General features: G+C 53.0%; 4 protein-coding genes across 4 annotated transcripts; 1 reads left to right on the top strand and 3 right to left on the bottom strand.

Annotated features, from left to right (window-relative positions):
- On the top strand, positions 1-5580 carry BJX67DRAFT_10313 (putative eukaryotic translation initiation factor subunit eIF-4F). Its single transcript, XM_071024218.1, has 6 exons — positions 1-1169; positions 1306-1731; positions 1930-4617; positions 4668-4751; positions 4803-5191; positions 5246-5580. The coding sequence occupies exons 1-6, from the start codon at positions 525-527 to the stop codon at positions 5388-5390; spliced, it is 4377 nt and encodes a 1458-aa protein (XP_070891503.1). The 5' UTR covers positions 1-524; the 3' UTR covers positions 5391-5580.
- A 1092-nt stretch (positions 5581-6672) lies between these two features.
- On the bottom strand, positions 6673-8897 carry BJX67DRAFT_339713 (universal stress protein). The gene is made up of 3 exons (XM_071027698.1): positions 8122-8897; positions 7672-8062; positions 6673-7615 (listed from the first exon to the last, which is right to left on the bottom strand). The coding sequence occupies exons 1-3, from the start codon at positions 8400-8402 to the stop codon at positions 6923-6925; spliced, it is 1365 nt and encodes a 454-aa protein (XP_070891502.1). The 5' UTR covers positions 8403-8897; the 3' UTR covers positions 6673-6922.
- A 2811-nt stretch (positions 8898-11708) lies between these two features.
- Positions 11709-12395, bottom strand: BJX67DRAFT_376331 (uncharacterized protein; the record flags this gene model as incomplete). Its single annotated transcript, XM_071031853.1, has 1 exon — positions 11709-12395. One exon carries the CDS (start codon positions 12393-12395, stop codon positions 11709-11711), a length of 687 nt encoding a protein of 228 aa, XP_070891501.1.
- Positions 12396-14925: 2530 nt separating this feature from the next.
- On the bottom strand, positions 14926-17448 carry BJX67DRAFT_10506 (biotin--[acetyl-CoA-carboxylase] ligase BPL1). Its single transcript, XM_071024239.1, has 5 exons — positions 17138-17448; positions 16445-17081; positions 15824-16399; positions 15505-15776; positions 14926-15454 (listed from the first exon to the last, which is right to left on the bottom strand). The coding sequence occupies exons 1-5, from the start codon at positions 17193-17195 to the stop codon at positions 14949-14951; spliced, it is 2049 nt and encodes a 682-aa protein (XP_070891500.1). The 5' UTR covers positions 17196-17448; the 3' UTR covers positions 14926-14948.
- Between the last annotated feature and the right edge of the window lie 173 nt (positions 17449-17621).

Here is a 17621-nt window from a genome sequence, read left to right as displayed (position 1 = left end):
CATCAGTGGCTCAGAATCAAATTGTCGAGTTGTGGACTCATTTCTTTTGCACATGCAGTCCGCTCCTTACCCGTTTCGGCGGCCAAAACCACCACCACCGAAAGGCGAAAAGGGTGTTTGTAAGAAAAAAAAAGGGAATCTGAATTCCTTTCCTCCTCACCAGAAGACTTGAACCTCTTCTTTTCTCCCCCCTCTTTCCCCCCTTCTCTCTAGAAATATCGTCGTTGACCACGACGTTAGACACATTTCCGTTGGTGGTCTTCGTTCTTTTCTTCCACCCCGTCGTGACGTCCCTTTTCGTCTCTCTCGTTTTCCCCAGCCCATTGTGCGTGTGGGAATTCTGGATGTGGGATTCTCGAGCGTGTTCCTCCTCTTGTTGTAACACGCCTTGGATATCGCCGCGACTTTATCATCAGGTCTAAACGATCTCCTTCTTGCGAGCATCGTTTTCCTTATCTCCTCCTCCCTCTCCGGATTTTAACACTGTCATTCATCCTTCCTAATCTCGCCGCCTCGCCTGTCTAATGAGCTCGATCCCTCCCAAGTCAGGCCTTCAACCTCAAGGACAGAGCACCTCGACCCAGGCCGCCTCGCACTCTTCCTCCCCATCGCTCAGTGGGAAAGCCTCGCCTCAGGCGCCGGTTCCCGCTCCATCCTCGACCTCGACCACGGTGCCCCGTTCCTACGCAAACGCGACCAAGAAGTCCGCGACGGACTCAACCGCCGTCGCTCCCGTCACCGTGGGTGGCCCATCGCAACATGGGAAGTCGACCTCAACTTCTGTGAGCGGCAAACCCATGCAGCAACCCCAGCCTCCGACCATCGTGAATGGCGCCCCAGCTCCGGGCCCCCAAGGCGACCACTCGAAGAAGCCTTCGGTGACCATAACCGCCGCCTATGTTCCCAACAGCGCGCAGCCCGGTCGTCCTAATAGCCTCCAGTTCGGCTTTGCCAACCAGCAGTCCTCCCCTAACATGGGCAACCCTGCTGTTCTGGCAAGCCAGCCTCAGTCAGGCCTGGGTGTGACGCCCCCCGTTAACCCTCGTGCGACCTCGCCGCAGACTTCGCCTTCGCCCATCCCTCAGCCCGCCTCGAGTGGTGGCAGGCCACCTCCATCGTCATACCAGGCGCAGGTAAACTTTGGTAGCTTTGGAAATGTGGGTGAGAACGTAAGTAACTTTCTTGTGCCCTGGAATACCTGCCAATCTATTTTTCACCTCTGGGAGAAACGCAAAAACGATCTCATAGCGCACTCTAAGCCATACATAATCGGTCATGTTATTAACCCTCTTATTGCATGAACAGATGGCTCAGGCTCCCCTTGGGCCCGGGCCCCAGTCCACTCATCTGCGTCGCGAGTCCTCTCAGTCAACGCATAGTGACATAAGTAACCATATGGGAAGCGGTCCTGGCCGTGGTGGCTATCCTTATCAGGGCGGCCGCGGCCGCGGGCACTCGCAGTCCAGCCACCAGGGACAGATTCCGTACTCTCCCACTCCTAACTTCCGTACCCCTAACCAACCTCGAGGCGGTCATAACATGGGTCCTCAGTTCCATGGCCCTAACCAAGGCCGACCGATGCACGGATTCCCATCCCCGCAAGCTAGCCGCAGCCCGGCAATGGCGAACGCTCACCCTGTGACTCCCCAGATGAGCCAGGTTCCCATGGCGCATGCGCAGATGCCACCTCAACCATATGGCGCCTATCCTCAACATATGGGTCCCCAAGCAGTGAGATTTCCCCATCCCTCTTCTCAGAAACCCAACCGTCGTGGCCCCTCCAACAAAAAGAAACAAGGTCCCCGTGTGCTGCACCCCCCAAGCACGGCCTTTGCCCAGCCCCAACTTCCTGTTACACTCCCTCCCCCAAATCTCGCTCCAGAAAGTGGGCACTTTGAACAGTATCTAACATTGATGAAACGCGGGCAGACCTACCCCTACCCGGACCCGAATTACGGATACTACCCAGCGAACTACCAGTACATGCCACCCCCGTCTCCGCAGCCCGGTCCTCGCCCAATTCCGTACAATCAACCGCCGTATATGCAAGGCCAGTATCCTGTCGCGCAAGGGCCTCCACAAGCAACCTCTCTGTCGCGCACACCTTCGCAAGTCTCTGATCGTCCGGGATCTAGCTTAGGTCAGAACCAACCTCCTGCAGCTCCGTCAACACCTAGTCACACACACACCCCGAGTCGCTCTTCCAACACTTCTAACGGCGCCAAGCCAGCGTTTGTTATTCCCCAGCAGACAAGGAAGGCCATTACCATTCGTGACCCCGATAGTGGCAACGTGAAGACCTTCGAGAAGACTCCCGCATCACCGGCACGCGCCACACCCTCTCCCGTTAAGAACGCCGCACCGAGTCCTACTCCTCCCTCAAGAACTGGTAGCAGCACTGATCACACTCGTTCTCAATCCGTTTCTAGCAATTCCAAGACAGCCGCGGAAAAGAAGCAGGAATTGAAGGATGCGGTCCTCCAGAAGATGCAGCAGGACCAAGCTGAGGCGCGACGCAAAGAGGAAGAAGAGGAAGCCGCAAAGCGCAAGAAGCAGGACGAGGAGGATGCTGCCAATAAGAAGCAGGAGAAGGAAGAAGCCCTCCTGAAGAAGGAGCAAGAAGACGCCGCTAAAAAGCAGGCCGCCGAGGAAGAGGCCGCCCGTAAGGGTGTTGAGGAGCTGAGCCTGAAAGAGAAGGCTGCTCCTACTGCGGAACCCTCGAAGGCTCCCGAACCTGCCCCTACGCCTGCTCCAGCGGACGACGAGGACGAGATTGACTACGACGCTATCGAAGCGGAGCTGGCTGAACTCGAGGCCAAGGAAGCCGCTGCAGAAGCTGCGTACAACGCGAAAAAGAAGGCCGAGAAGGAGGAGCGCGAGCGCAAGGAGAAGGAAGAACGGGAGGCTTACGAGGCTAACATGAAGCAGGCTGAGCGCGAAGCCGAAGCCCGCGAGGAAGCCCGCGAGAGAAAGCGACAGGCTGGCGAAGACACGAGCAGTAAAGATTTGTTCGCCTCCTTGAAGAAGGGTGGATTCCCCGCGACAGAATCTAGTACCCCTGCCGACAGTGGAACAGTCACTCCCGTCTCTGATACCTCCTCCATGGCGCCCCCTGCGAAACCCACCAGCTCTGCGGCTGCCAAGCAGAAACCTGCAGCACTCAAGTTGGAAACCAGCAAGGCCGTCGAACCGCCCCAGCCCACCGCTGGTATGAAGTCACTCCATTCCGCCCGATTTGTGGACGACCTGAGCAAGATCTCCTACCCGGCTTCCATTGTCTCTCCTAACCCTGCCCTGAACACGAACGCTCCTGCGGACCGCAAATTCCACTACAATAAGGAGTTCCTGCTGCAATTCCAGACTGTGTTCAAGGAGAAGCCGTCCATTGACTGGGATGCACGCGTGCGCGAAACTGTCGGAGATACAGACTCATCTCGTCCCCAGTCTGCTCGGACCCCAATGTCGCGTACCCAGTCTCGTACTGGCGCCCAGCCAGATTACCAGATGGGCGCTTTCGGCCAGCCGGCGTCGCGTCACAGCTTGCCTCCGGGAACGACCTCCGAGCAGCGATTCGCTCTTTCCAACGCCCGTACCGCCTCTATGGGAAACCCGTTTGGTCAATTTGGGCGTTTCCCAATGGGTGGGAATGCTCCAGCGCTCAGCCGCACCAATTCTTCTCATGCCATGATGCCCCAGTCCCCTCGCGTGGGCTCAAGCAACCGGTCTGGCACCCGAACCGGCAGCAAGCGCGACAAGCAGCAGGCTAAGAAGGAAGAGGAGATGGCCAAGTCGATGCCCCTCACCGCAGGAAAGGAGGTTCAGGGTCTCCAGGTTTCTGCTACTGGATGGAAGCCCCGCAGCGTTGGTCAGGCTCCTGCTGCTGGTGGCCCTACCCCTGGTGGCCACATGCCCCCGGATGTCGTCCAGCGCAAGGTCAAGGCCGCTTTGAACAAGATGACCCCAGAGAACTTCGAGCGTATTTCGGGCCAGATCCTGGAGATCGTTTCACAGTCTAAGGATGAGTCCGATGGACGCACTTTACGCCAAGTCATTCAACTCACGTTCGAGAAGGCTACCGACGAAGCCCACTGGGCGTCGATCTATGCTAAGTTCTGCAAGCGTATGCTTGAGAGCATGAGCCCCGAAATTAAGGACGAGAATATCCGTGACAAGAACGGCAACGTTGTTGCTGGTGGCAGTCTGTTCAGAAAATACCTTTTAAACCGTTGTCAAGAGGAGTTCGAGCGCGGATGGAAGGTCAACCTGCCCCCCAAGCCTGAGGGTGTCACTGAGGAGGCTGCCATGATGTCCGACGAGTACTATGCTGCCGCAGCGGCCAAGCGTCGAGGTCTCGGTCTTGTCAAGTTCATTGGTGAATTGTACAAGTTGGGCATGTTGACAGAGCGTATCATGCACGAGTGTGTGAAGAAGCTGGTTGACTATGAGGGTGTTCCTGAGGAAGCTGAGGTGGAGAGCTTGACTAGCCTCCTACGTACCATCGGTGCTAGTCTGGACGCATCGGAGAAAGGACCCGCTATGATGGACGCTTACTTCCACCGAATCAACCTCATGATGCAGACCCCTGAACTACCCAGCCGATTGAGGTTCATGTTAATGGTAAGTTACTTCTTTACGTCGAGGTACTTCCAGCAAGCTGACCTCGCTAGGATATCATCGATTTGCGTAATTCACGCTGGCAATCCAAGGATTCCGATAAGGGTCCCAAGACAATTCAACAGATCCGTGAGGAGGTATGTGTCCGAATTAAATAGTTCGCAAGCCGGTAATCCTGACTCTCCCAGGCTGCTCGCGCGCAACAAGAAGCAGAGATGGAACGTCTACGTCAGCAAGCATCCCGGGGAGGTGGTGGACGCCCCGCGATGGGTCGCGGTGATGTTCGGAGCTTCTCATCGGGATACGGACAAGCACCGCCGCCGGATTACGCTTCCAGCAAGGTTGGCAGCGACGACCTCCGCCGCCTTCGCACTACTCGTAATACCAACCAGCCGATGTCATTTGGGCCCTCTAGCATGCTCGGCTCCCGCAGTAACAGTGGACGCAAGAACCACCTCGGCCCTGGTGGCAACTTGGTTCGCGGCAGCGATGACAGCGGTGCCAGCAGCCGCACAGGAACACCCCCCGCCGGCAAAAAAGAAGACAAGGAAGCCGCATCCTCGATCAATGCTTTCAGGTATCTCGCTCCCGTCATTATCTGACTTCGAACGCCTTTACTAATTCTGCCCAGTGCTCTCGCACAATTGCAAGATCAGGACAATATGGCCACCTCCCCTCCATTAAACCCCGCCTCACCCCTGCTGACTAGGTCACAACCCGCTGCTGAGCGTCGACCCTCCGCCACCCCGTCGAAGGACGGCGAGGAAGCATCATAGATTGTTTGTTCTTTGGCAATGATAATGAAAATGATTTCGTTCTTCTGGAAAGATTCTATCTTACTTACTCTTCATTCATCCCTCGACATCTCTTTTTGAATTCTAGCTACGGTCACCTCATGGTCATCATGTCATTCGAACTTATCAATTCTCTCTCATCTTCCTCGCCCACGATTCCGACAAGAAGAAGAGGCTTTTCTCTGTCGCTTCTTCGCTCACTCATTCTCCTTCGACGCGGTATTATAGACGAGTCTTCCTCTCACATTCGATTGTACAGTGTTCAGTTACGAACCAAGGAAAAAGCTAGGCGAAGCTGTAATGGAGGGCAAAAAGTGGCTTTTCTTGTTAAATACCCAGCGAGATAGGTAGGTTGGTCTTAATGAGTGCCGTCTCATCCTTCCAGCCTCGACTTGTATTGCTTGCTCTTCCCAATTCAGATTATGTCATTGTCAATCCTTGTTTTTGCTCATGTTCGGGTTCGTGTTCACGCTTATTTCCTTTTCCGCATTTCTTCTTCAATTCAATACCCGGAGAGCTCCGATGGTTCTGTCTCCCATTTCCGATATCTTGTCATGTCAGGTCGGAAAAGGAAATGGGAGAAAAATGCGGTAAACCAACCAGACTCCCCACGACTTTTAGCTTGAGGTTCCTGCCGTATCATACCATTTGTCATTCAAGTCTCATCATAGGTACAGTGACTTTAGTTCCACCATGTTCTCGTCCTGTTCTTTGTTTCTTGCTTCTCCCAAATTCTGCATTGCATCCATCTACACTCCTAGCTTTGGTTTGCAAAGTGTGTGTGGACTGGCGATCGATCGATGGCTTGCTTCCTTCCTCTCTTCATGTTCATTGTGCCTGCCGTCTTAGACAAAACTTTCTGTTAGAAAAGTTTCCCCTTCTTAATTGCTCCGTCCTTTGCTCTTTTTGCTCTACGCCAGCCAGACGTATAGGAGTGTGTGCCCCTATAGCTGAATCTATCCCGATGCCCCTTTGTCCTTATTAAGGATGACATCGTTCGGGATTCTTAGGCTGTATTGGGATGGCTCTAGGACTGGGAGACCGTCCGATAGGTAGTATTATCTTCGGCATGTGATGCTGTTTAGTAGTTTCTACAGAATCAAGCAATTCGTCAGCATTGTGGACTGTCCCCTAGCAGGCACCTGTATTATACGGCAATTATCACTGAATTGAAGGTCCCTTGTTGCTCTGCTATTACTGGATTATGGGAACCTTTCCCGAGGGTCGCCTTGTGGATATGAGGAATACGATCATATGGAAAGACTCAAATGTGGACCGTTCAAGATTGAGAAGAGTGCATGGAATAATGTGCTATATACATATGCAACTTGGAAGATGAAGTAAGTTCATGCTCGCGTCGATGATCTAGCCGATCGTATGCCATGATAATTTATCCGCATATCCCCTCTTGCGGAACGGCGGTATCTGCTTGTAAGAAGAGGGGGCTTCATGAAATGGTGGAATGCGAGGACAGGAAATGTGCCGTGCATTGGACGGAGAAGGGTTGTTGTTCTTCAGAGCGAGCGGCGTTTGGCTTGAGGATTAGTTGGAGTATCTTCCGTTACAATCACAGGAATTGAGACTTCCGGGCTTGAGGGCTCTGGTGTTGTGTCATCCGATCTAGGTATTTCTTCCTCTGGCGTCGGGGTGTCGCTAGCCCCAGGAGAGATATCTTTTTGTAGCCTTCTATCGTAATACTCGCTCTCGGATAGTGCCGAAGACGTGTGATCTAATCTTGCTTCGTCGGAGGATATTGAAAGGTCCATTGCAGGAGACTTGTTGATAGAGTCGAGCGAGTCAATCATCGGGGTCAACGGCCCATCCTGACTGACGCTGCTTCGCTCGGAAGTAGAAAGCGAGGTTCGCGAGGCCGTATAGGACTGAGGAAGCCCAAGAGCAGCGGCCACAGCAGCCTCTTCATCAGGAAGTTTAGCAACGCTGCTATTTCTGCTGGATGGGGCAGAAAATATATGGCTACCCTGCCGTTCGCTCAACTCCAGGATGTGGTTGTAGCTGCGCCTATTCGGATTCGCGAGACGTTTCTTCTTCTTTTTCTCTCGCTTTGTCGAAGGCCGTACCACGATCACGGGAATTGGAGAACGTTGCAAACAGTACTTCGAAACAGAACCAGGGAGCAGCCCTTGGACTCCGCTCAAGTTTTTACCTCTAGTGCCGACAATCAAGACAGCAGGTTCGTAGATTTTAATCTGGTAACTGTTAGGTAATGCCGGGTACAATGACTGAAAGATGAAAGGGAACATACCATGCGTTGAATAATCTCCTGGACCTTCCCAACGGCCAGTTCTAATATCAGACTGATTGCCTTTTCATTTTGGCTGTTTTTCTGGATCACTTTCTCAAATAGCCTCTCCGCCTCTTGACGATACTTTCCGGCTTCAACTGCAGCATCACTCGCAATGCTAGAATCCTTTTCGACCACCCGAAGACAGACGATTTCGTCGCCATCGTCCACCAATTCGTCGATGAGCCATTCTAAGGCGAAGTCGGAATAATCGTTCTGGTCGGTTCCGCACAGGAATGTGCGACTGCGACGGGTGAGCTGGTAACCCTTGTGTTTATAATTGAGGGTTAGGGAGAAGTCCGCGGCATCTGGGTTATCAAAGGTGTCAAAGGACACCCCTCGTTCATAGGTTCTTGAAGAAACCGGGCGGTTAGAATGTCACCACGCCAATGCCGGAATCTAGTAGCTTACCGAGGTGGTGGAGGTGAGTGACCTCGCCCAAAGACTTTAAGATCCTTTTCCTGGACTGCTTCAGGTTGGGAGTTCTTCCGACCTGTCGTGCTACTAGGCCTGGGAGGAGGCTGCGACTCGGATCTCTGTATATTGAACTGGATTGATTTTTTGTTAGTGCTGTCGCCCATGGCTGTGCTACCATGCCGAGATGATTCCGATGGACTGCTATTGCGCTCAGAGCCCGGCACGATTGGTAGATCCTCGGAGTCGGGGGAATGGTGTGGAGAAGTGGACGCCATGATGTGTTTGTTCTTCGACGGAGCAAGCGGTAGACGAGGAAGGTGCGTGGCAGGCTATGCAGCTGTAAAAGCAAACCTTGAATTCAGATAGTAAAGCGCCAAATGATACGATGCGGACGTCATGGGAGGCTCAACCGCCATGAAGCATCTGGATTCCTTCTGCCAGTCGGACCGTGCAGCAGCTGCAGATCATGGTTTGCGATAACGCAGCAGTTGGACGGGAGGCTCGGGGAATATGCAAGGCGTAGCTGGGATAAGTTGACGAGAGAACGCTATAAAAAGAACAACAAACCCGAGATGACGACCGAGGAGAAGGCTAATGTTTTCATTACTCGCCTCGGACGCCGGATGCAGAAACGCTTCTTGCTGCGACTGTCTTCGTCCAACATGAGAAGCTTCCAAGAAAAGAGGGGCAAGCGCTTTCGGAAGGCGGTCGCGCTCGTTAGCGTTCATGCCTGACGGTGCCTGAGGCTACGAGATGCTGGAGCGGAAATTCTCCGCCTTTCTTGGTCGTCCAACGTCAAACGTGAATCTGAGTAACACGGATACGCGGCACATCAGCAATGGCATACTCAAAAGCCATGGCTCGATACACTGCCGAGATTTAGTCTATTTTGATTCGGAGCCATACGTTAAGATTGAGTAGCAGAGCTGTGTCCACCGTCTTACCAGTTCCAGGCCTCCGTCATGCTTAGTTTCTGGCAGATCTATCCTCGGGACCGCAAATAACCCAATGATCACCCCAGGTGCACCAGGTTCGAGCTCGCAGACTTATTGCGAACACGGCAAGCCGGACGACCAGTTATCATACCCGCCAGAGTAGAGGCCGCCGCAAGCCTACTTGGCCTCCTGGCCGAGACGCGCGCGCGCATCTCGTTGGCGTGGTTGATGAGGCAAGTATGTACAAGTTCATCGCGCTTGGTGAGGTACCTCATCGAGGTTTGGGCGGGACGACCTGGTCTCGGCCGAAAAGGAGCTCCGGGATGCAATCGACCCTGATCCCGGTTATACGCACCGCCACCAAGAATCGGCCTTGTACAAGAATGTGCATGTAGGGTTTCGATATCTCGCCCCTCCGGCGCCCCAAGCAAACTGTAAATTTGCCTGCGACTGGCTCTCAGGTGTGAGCATCAGTCAGGGCCAAAGACGCATCCGTAGCTGGTGTCTATACAGTCTTACCCGCCGAGTTATCTTGGTACTTCATCCAATGATGACCCCATCTCCATTCTCCAGATGAGATGCTCTCCTTGTTTTGGCGCCGCCGCATGGTCGATCTCAGCACGGACCTCCGAGTCGCCAAACCCTCTATGAGGAAAGTCGGCTCCGCGCTGGGTATCTGACGTCTGCTCCAGCTTTTGGGGGTCATCACCGCCCTAATCTTCGGTCGATAGGCGGCTCCAAACCCATACTGCTTTACCAATCCCTTTAGCAGTCTTCGTCTAGGGGCCATGTTCTGCTCCTGCGAATCAGCCCAGATACTGGGAATACCCCCATTCCCCAACTCTGCAACTCCTTCTTGGGCGGCAGCTCAGAGTGTTTATGGATATGAGCTGGAGATGACGGTGGAGTCCGGCGCGGCCGTTTCGGTCACAGTTCTCCAGAGGGGTTATCAAATGTTTGATGTTTATGGTTGTGAATTATGCTCATCCAAGGTTAGTTTACATTAATATTAGGCCTCAATTTCCTTTCAGTTCATATTCAGTGCCAAGATAACAAGCTCGGTAATGTTCGTCCTCCGTCCAAACGAAGGGGGTCCTCTTTCACCACAACCGTTCCGACGATCCGACACCCAATGGCATTCCAAGCGTCAAGAGGACGGGCTGCTCCCAAGCATGCATGCTTGGGCCCAGAATTCCCATGCATCCTTCGATCACTCTCAACTTCAAGGCTCAAGATCCAGGACCTAGCACAATCAACCAACGAGGGCAGGGACACTCAAGAAACTCCAGGGCGATCATATTTCAAAATTCAAGATCCTCCACTCGAGTGGTTGAATGAAACCCTAAACCGCCAAGACGACAACTCCTTCAAAAACTTGGTAGGAAAACCAATCGTCATGCTCCGCCCAGACTCTCGGCAGGACCTGTTTTTGTGATCCTCAACAGGGATCACGGGGCTAAGGTTTTTTTGGCATTGAGCATCGGCAAGGACAGCCGTTGAACCGAGCTTCTTTGTGCTGCCTGACTCAGAGGAGGGGTCTGACTTGGGGGATGCATGGTAGGGTGATTGGTTGATATTTCCTGAGAACTGTCGGAGATGACGGAACCTCGGAGACCTCTCTGGCCATGTTCCTCTCCAACAATGGTGCAGAGAGGAACACTCACCGGCACGCCTGACCCATCTCCAGGCCTCGCTTTTTCCCCTCCCTGCAAGACAAAAGTTGGGGAAGGAAAAGCAAAGACCAACGGGGACAAAAAGCAAAGAAAGCGGGATGAAAGTCCCACCTCTCCCGGATCCTCAGTCAGGCGCAAGAGGAATAATGCAGCAGAGATGAATCAATTCAGGCACAAATTTCCCTGAATCGGAAAGTCGAATGTCCGGCCGGGGCCGCGGCGCCTGGGGTGGCCACGGGCAATTCGCTGATGATCCGCCCTGCGCACGCTCGGCTCGGAGGGAGACCAGGCACTCCGAATCTCGCCCCATCTCATCTGATCTTATCAGAGGGACACCGCCGTTATTGGCACGATTCGCCCAAGGAGGCAAAGGAGGGGTAATCTGGTGTTCCGAAGTGTTGAGGATGACTTCACCAGTCGCATAGCGCACATGCAACAATTGTCGGATGGAATCAGATGAGCTGAGTTGGCAGGACTTCGCTTCGGGCCTCTTTTTTCTGCCCGACAGCGTTCCGGTTGCAGGATGTGAGACACGCTGCTTCCGCGGGGACGATCCATGTGATCTGATCGGTCACCTTAGCTTGCGAGAATCAAGCGGTGTGCGATCGGCAGCCGCGGACCGGGTTGTGCTCGACTACTTTGAATTATTGAATTGAAGGGTGTTGGTGTACCCCACTTGGGAGGGGCGGATTGGAAGTTCAGGAAAATTACTGAAGAGATTCTTGAGTATGTTGGTAGGTGGTTGTATTTATTTCATTACCACTTTCTGGGAATGGTAGATGAGGCTATATACGAATCTGAAGAGTAACATGAGAAGAGTCGAGCCCAATAACGCCTAATAATGCAAGTGTATGGATGATGACCAAAACCCGTTTTATGCAAAGCGTCGCGAGCTGAACGCTGCAAATATCCCAGAACATCGAATCGTCAGGGTATCACGTATTGTACATTGTGCAAGAGTCAAGAGGCATGCTCAGCATGCTTCGATGATCGTTCGTTGCGCTTGTTGTACGTAATACCGATGTTCGAAGTCTGGATCGGGGAAGGAGATTTCTGTGTGGTGTGCTTGTTTTTCGTCGAATGATTCGAGGAGCGGCGGTTGTGGTGGTGAGGGGGGCATGCTGTCATCCTCGGAGTCGTCCTCATCATGTGACAGCTCCGGAGGTGTTTGTCGCGATGGTGATCGAGTCAAAGCAAGCTCTTGAAGATCCTCCGCATCGTCGTATTCAAACTCCGAGTCCGAATCGGAATCGGAATCGTAGTCTTCGAGCTCAGTCTCGGTGACGATGGCAACCGGTGATGGTGCCCGTCGGCGGACGGGAGTGTAGTCATCCTCCGCATCTGAATCCTCCTCACTGAGATCCGAATCATCGTCGGAGAGGTATTCTGGGTCCCAATCCTCTTCCGGCTCTTCTACTAGAGTTTCGGCCCATTGGATGTGCTGCGATTCTGAGCGGTATGATCCCTTGCTCGCACCACTGACTGTTTGGTTGAACCACCGCTCTTGCTCTTGCTCTGCATCTGCCAGATCAATCATAAGAGAGTCAAGGAGGTTGGCGTGGCCGACGAGGAGGCGCAAGTTGTGGTCCGCCCGCGAGGCCTCTCGGGTGAGCTTCTTGCGGGCGGTGTGTGCGAGATAGTATGTTTGCGTGATGCTCATTTTCTTCTGTTGACGACTCCGGGTGAGAGAGTTAAAGTATGAGCTGGGGGAAAGAGTCGAGGGAGAAGAGGAAATCGGAGAAGAAGGAGAAGTAAGAAGCTGAGAAAGTTTCGAGGGAGAAGACATGGTGTTTCTTATTTCTGGGGCTGATGCGTTTCTGATCTCAACTTGTGACTCAGGCAGCGCTGAAAGATTCCGGGCGTCCCGCCGATCCAATAACACGCGTTTGGACGAGGCGGTGAGTCGAGAGGCTGTGAGCCTTATCTCCTGACACGAGTAATGAAATTCAAAGACCCTGCCGTCGACAGGTAAGATGATGGGGTGTTCCGGTCTTTGGATGCGGAATTCCGTCTTGGGGACTTGTTGTTCATCGACAGGTAAGTTTGAGGTATCCTGATGGTGGGGTGGGCTATTTTCCACGTAGTCGGTGAAGAAAATCGAGATCGATCAGAAAGGGACTGAGAAGAGGATGGCTTCCAGATGATATATCCAGCAGTGGACCACTTTCTGAGTTTCGTTTTCCTTTTTTCTTTCTTTTCTTTTTTGTAAGCCTTTGTTTTCCGATTCATAATCCTATCCCCGAGGTTTGGGACACTAATTGATTTTTTTTTTTTCTTCTTTCCGTTTCTCTTCCCTTGGATTCGGTTCCGTGCAACCCGTAAGTCCGACCGGGTGATTCGCAGGCTGGGCTCCAGGCATAACGATTCATGGATCCGATCAGCGGGGCCAAGGTTGGGATTTTCGTTCACCGCCTCCACCTTGGGTCCAATCAGTTCCTGAACAATGATGACTCATGGGCCAACCGTCGCTACACCATACCAAGAAGGGAAATCGCAGCCCAGCCAACAGTCTCCCCAAACCGGAAAGGCCTCGGCGGCCGGATGGCCAATGTGCCCGTCACTCGAAAGTTTACGATCAAATATCGTCATTAACAGGCGATTGGTAATCTCAGGCTAGCAAATGCTTCATCGCGGACGATTATTCAGCGGGTTCTCTTGATGACTCGAGAGATCTTGTTATCTCCAATAATAATCACCGATGATGGATCTCGGAATTCCAGGCTTTGCTCGCGATGTTGATACCCTGACCCTGAGGCTTGACCTGGCCTTCTCGACCATTTCCTCACGATGGCAGCCATCCGCGGATGCTGACAGAGTTCCGAGTTTCCGAATCATGCTCTCGTTTCCCAACTTGACGATCACAGGCCGCAACCGAGCCAAGTGTCTCCTCCAGACTTGGCTGCTCCTGTCAATCTCAAGGCTGGAGCGATCGCACTGCCGACTCCCGTTTCCGTTGCTGTGCGCAGCATCGAAACGAATACGCTGTCCAGCAGTTTGACGAATGCACAAGTTCTCGGGTCTCCAGGCTTCTTCATTCTGTTTGTCCCCTCCCAATAATCACTTCCAGGCACTGCCTTCCCTGAAGGATTTTCGAGGCGGAGCTGGTGATAGGAGCCGCACAGCCCACTCAATCGAGCACCTGCCCCGAACCAGTCGTCGACTTGTTCCTTGTGCAACAAAGATCCCGCGACGGGTTGTTGCCTTGAGACTTACCCCACGGAGCGATTAACTCTGGAACAAATCATCACTTCGTAGATTTCCTTGATTCGTCAATGGAACAGGAGCTAGAGCCCGTGAGATGTCGGGGACGTTATGCGCTCCACGTGCTATGGAAATAAGACATAGCTCAGCCTTACGCCGAGGAGCAAAATGCACACTTGAATAACCTCTGTCCAAACTCGGAAATACGAGCGGCTTCCCGTATCGGAAAGCTTCTCGTCGCTTCTTCCCACTTGCGCCAGGAGGTCTGTCAAATGCGATGCTGACAAAAGAGGGTCCCATTAGTGAGTCAGTTCCAAGCATCGAGCCAGCCATCAAGTCTGAGTGTCATGAACTCGAAACTTGAGTTCCTTCAGACCATTCTCGTTGGATCCTTCGTTTCGGATTTTCGATTTCTCATCTCGATGCCTAAAATGACATCATCATCTTTGCACATGTCAAGAACATCCATGATTCCAAGACCGCTTCACTCGCATTGTCGTTTCCTGGCTATGCTCTTCCCTCTCCCCCGTAAATAATCTCCGTATCTCCCTTGCGAAACTTGGTTTGCGAGCTCCAGAATTCCCAGCACCATGGCTCCTTGAACAAGTTGGGAAGTCGGCACTCCCGAGACCGAGCTCCGGGCCCAGGCCTCCCTTTCCTGTTTTGTCCACATCGTATTTTCGGACCATGGCAGCAGTTGAACCCCAACCGTGGGTCTTGCTCGCCTTATGGGCCTCATTCAAGTTTCCAACTCGTCAGATACCCATTCATAGGAGTGACTCCGCCATACCTCGGCTCTCCTCACTTCGCACCAAGAAACTCAACATTGACTTTACCTCAGCACTGTTTCGTCAGATAGCAGAAACAAACCCAGAGATGACAGGGTTCCTCTTGCAGAAGAGTTGTCATTGTGCTGTCGGATTGGCCGCCGGCCAAGTAGCAAAGCCAACAATGTTACCGCGATGAGATAGTGGGTTTGGGCGCCGAGAGAGCACGTCTCTATTTTGGTTGTTTAATTAACCTTCCTCTTCACTAATCCCCGCATAAAATCAAAGCTGTTACTATCGCTCTGCAGCTGCCACACGCGTCCCGTCGGCCGATCATCCCAGCTCAGCTCTTCAGCTAGTAGCATTCCATAGTCACGAGTAACACCCTTGATCCGAGCGCGCGTGCCCCCTTCTGCTTCTAATGTTACGATTTGGTTTGTATGCAGCCACGAATCGTAGTACATCTCTTCGAAAGTGCGGTCAAATCCGGTCCGTAAGAAGCGGCTGTACAGGTCCTCGAAGACGGTGAGGATGCGCGCCAGGAGTTTCTCTAGCGTGATAGGAGCGGCCTTGCGGCCTACAAAGCGGGAGGCTATAGCGGTTAATGATGTTGTTGGGGAGGCGTTCGTGGCGTTGATTCCAATGCCGATGACGGAGGTATATTCATTCGATGAGTATTGGGAGTTTACGAGGATACCGCAGATCTTTGTATATTGTTTCTTGTGCTCCGGCTGTTCAGGGTCAAGGGCGTCTATAGAAGTCAGTTCGGCGGATGATATGTGCTGCTAGTGGGCGGCCTACAGATATCGTTCGGCCACTTCAGTTTGACTGGCATCGCATCGTAGCCTTCATCGTAGCTTCGTATCCCCTGGACGACTGCTAACGCGGACAGGTACTGTATTAGCACCACCGGGGCAGTCTGCATTTTCTCCATTGGGTGGCGCACGACCGTGGAGAACATCAGAGCACCGGCTGGAGATACCCAAACGTTAGAGCCTCGTCCTCGGCCGGCTACTTGGGTGGTAGCCGTCGCAGTCGTGCCGGTTGGAAGCTTGCGGAGAAGTTTAACGTTTCTATTCAAGTCAGCCAGTGCAGTGTGTCTCTAGAATCTGGGACTTACTTTTCGAGTATCGTGTTTGTACTGGTAACAACCTCGCCGTAGAGAATATTCGAGCCAAATAGCGATGCGCCTTCCTTTGATTGAGCTTGGTACCCTCGGAGATGCGTGTAGAATGCGTGATGATTGAAGTAGGGCGTCGTCTTGGCTGACGGGACATCATCATGGATGACAAGACGTTTGACTATTGATTGGTAATCCACAATTCCTTCTGTCTCTGAGGGTTCGGGTGGAGAGTCCTTCGACTCTGTACGGAGGGACTCAGCGAGCGTTCCCATATTGTATGTACCGAGATTTTCGATCTTAAAGGTGTCGTGTTCGTCTTTCAGGAATTGCTCTTCGCCCACTAGTTCCTCAAGAGACTTTAGTACCTGCTCTGCATCATCGGATGACAAGGATGAGAAATGCAAAGACGATAGAGAGGGCACGTGCGTTGTATCTTGGGCCACCTGCAATCCAAGTTTCGACAGACAAGCCTTCAAGAAGTCTGTCCGCCCCTTGTCGTCCGCAGCTAGAGCCTCAATGACTTCAGCGTATTCAGGACCACCAGCTTTACGGTCGAGGTTAACCGCCGCGAATCTACATGGTTAGCTACTGGTATCAATAATGGGGCGTAGTACTCACTCAGGATGCGGACCCGTAAGTATGGCTGCACCGTCGCCGACAGGACAGTATACTACAGCAGCGGTTCCAGACCCCGGATTGACATTGAGTCGGTCTGCATAGCTCGCAAGGATTTCAATACCCTTGTCTGCATAAAGAGGCGCATCAACAAAGACCCCTCCACCGTTATAGTAGGACCGGAAGTTCGTAGGCACCACCCCAGCACTCAGCGCCTCTTTCGAGACGGTCAACCCAGCCGCCCGCGCGCCGGCCTCACTATGGTAGACGAATCCACGAAATGCCCCACCGCGACAGATACCCGGATAGAAAGCCAGTTCGCGATCCCCAATTACCTGCAACGTTTTGTCGCCGACTTCAAACTCGCAGCGTTTCGACCCGTAGTATCCCCCCGCGCAGAGTCCGAGGTACGCGCCCCCGCGGCGAACGAATTGGTCGATCCTGCGATTTCCAGCGCCATTAAGAGCTCGGCAGTAGCCGAGGTCCGCACCTCCTGGGATGACGAGTAAGGCACATGTAAGCGTCCATGGCTCCTTGATAAGCATGTCGGCTGTTACGGGGATCACTGCATAGTGGGAGGCGAGGAGGCGGCGGAGGGTGTAGAAGCAGTGGCGGACGGATTCGACGGTAGTTCCATCCCCTAAAGTACCATAAGTCAGTCTAATGCTAAAGGCAAGAGGAGTAGAGAGTGCGGACCGGAATAAACTAGGACATTGAGCTTCTTCCCTGTGGTGTTGGGGGCAGTCGTCGCCATTGTTGCGGGGAGTTGGAAAGGCCTCGGAGAGAAAATCGGAGTTGACTCGATATCTCCCTCTTCACCTTCGGCTATCACCGGACGATCAATCGCAATGATATCGAAACGAGAAGAAAAGCCCAAGGTGGCTACAGAAGGCGACGACGATGAGCCGGATGACTGGTAGGGACTTAAATTCCTTCCCCTGCATACGCATTCGTCGTTCGGAGTGAGTTGACCGGTCGCCTCTGTAGGGATAAGCGGATATTCAGCACCGGCTGCGCAGGTACATCCCAGCCATCCCACGTCCCTCAACTGTTTCGCCCAAAGCAACTCTAACAGAGATTATTACACAGTGGAGCAGGACAAGCTGAATGAATGCTACTGGGCCAAAAAAGACTGGCGGAGCTGTAAGAAGGAGGTGCGATACGCTCTGAACCACTCTGA

This window comes from Aspergillus lucknowensis, assembly GCF_044049455.1.
Source record: "Aspergillus lucknowensis strain CBS 449.75 chromosome Unknown BJX67scaffold_1, whole genome shotgun sequence".
NCBI lineage: Eukaryota > Fungi > Ascomycota > Eurotiomycetes > Eurotiales > Aspergillaceae > Aspergillus > Aspergillus lucknowensis.
The sequence above is the reverse complement of the archived record's forward strand: the minus strand, read 5'-3'. Positions and strand labels throughout refer to the sequence as shown.

Coding starts and splice junctions, on each gene's coding strand:
- BJX67DRAFT_10506 (XM_071024239.1), bottom strand. CDS start 17,195: ATGGCGACGACTGCCCCCAACACCACAGGGAAGAAGCTCAATGTCCTA. Junction 16,400..16,444: donor CTTACGGGTCCGCATCCTGA/GTGAGTACTACG, acceptor CTAACCATGTAG/ATTCGCGGCGGTTAACCTCG. Junction 15,455..15,504: donor GAAGTGGCCGAACGATATCT/GTAGGCCGCCCA, acceptor TGACTTCTATAG/ACGCCCTTGACCCTGAACAG.
- BJX67DRAFT_339713 (XM_071027698.1), bottom strand. CDS start 8,402: ATGGCGTCCACTTCTCCACACCATTCCCCCGACTCCGAGGATCTACCA. Junction 8,063..8,121: donor CACTCACCTCCACCACCTCG/GTAAGCTACTAG, acceptor GGTTTCTTCAAG/AACCTATGAACGAGGGGTGT. Junction 7,616..7,671: donor AGGAGATTATTCAACGCATG/GTATGTTCCCTT, acceptor AACAGTTACCAG/ATTAAAATCTACGAACCTGC.
- BJX67DRAFT_10313 (XM_071024218.1), top strand. CDS start 525: ATGAGCTCGATCCCTCCCAAGTCAGGCCTTCAACCTCAAGGACAGAGC. Junction 1,732..1,929: donor AACATATGGGTCCCCAAGCA/GTGAGATTTCCC, acceptor AAACGCGGGCAG/ACCTACCCCTACCCGGACCC. Junction 4,618..4,667: donor GATTGAGGTTCATGTTAATG/GTAAGTTACTTC, acceptor TGACCTCGCTAG/GATATCATCGATTTGCGTAA.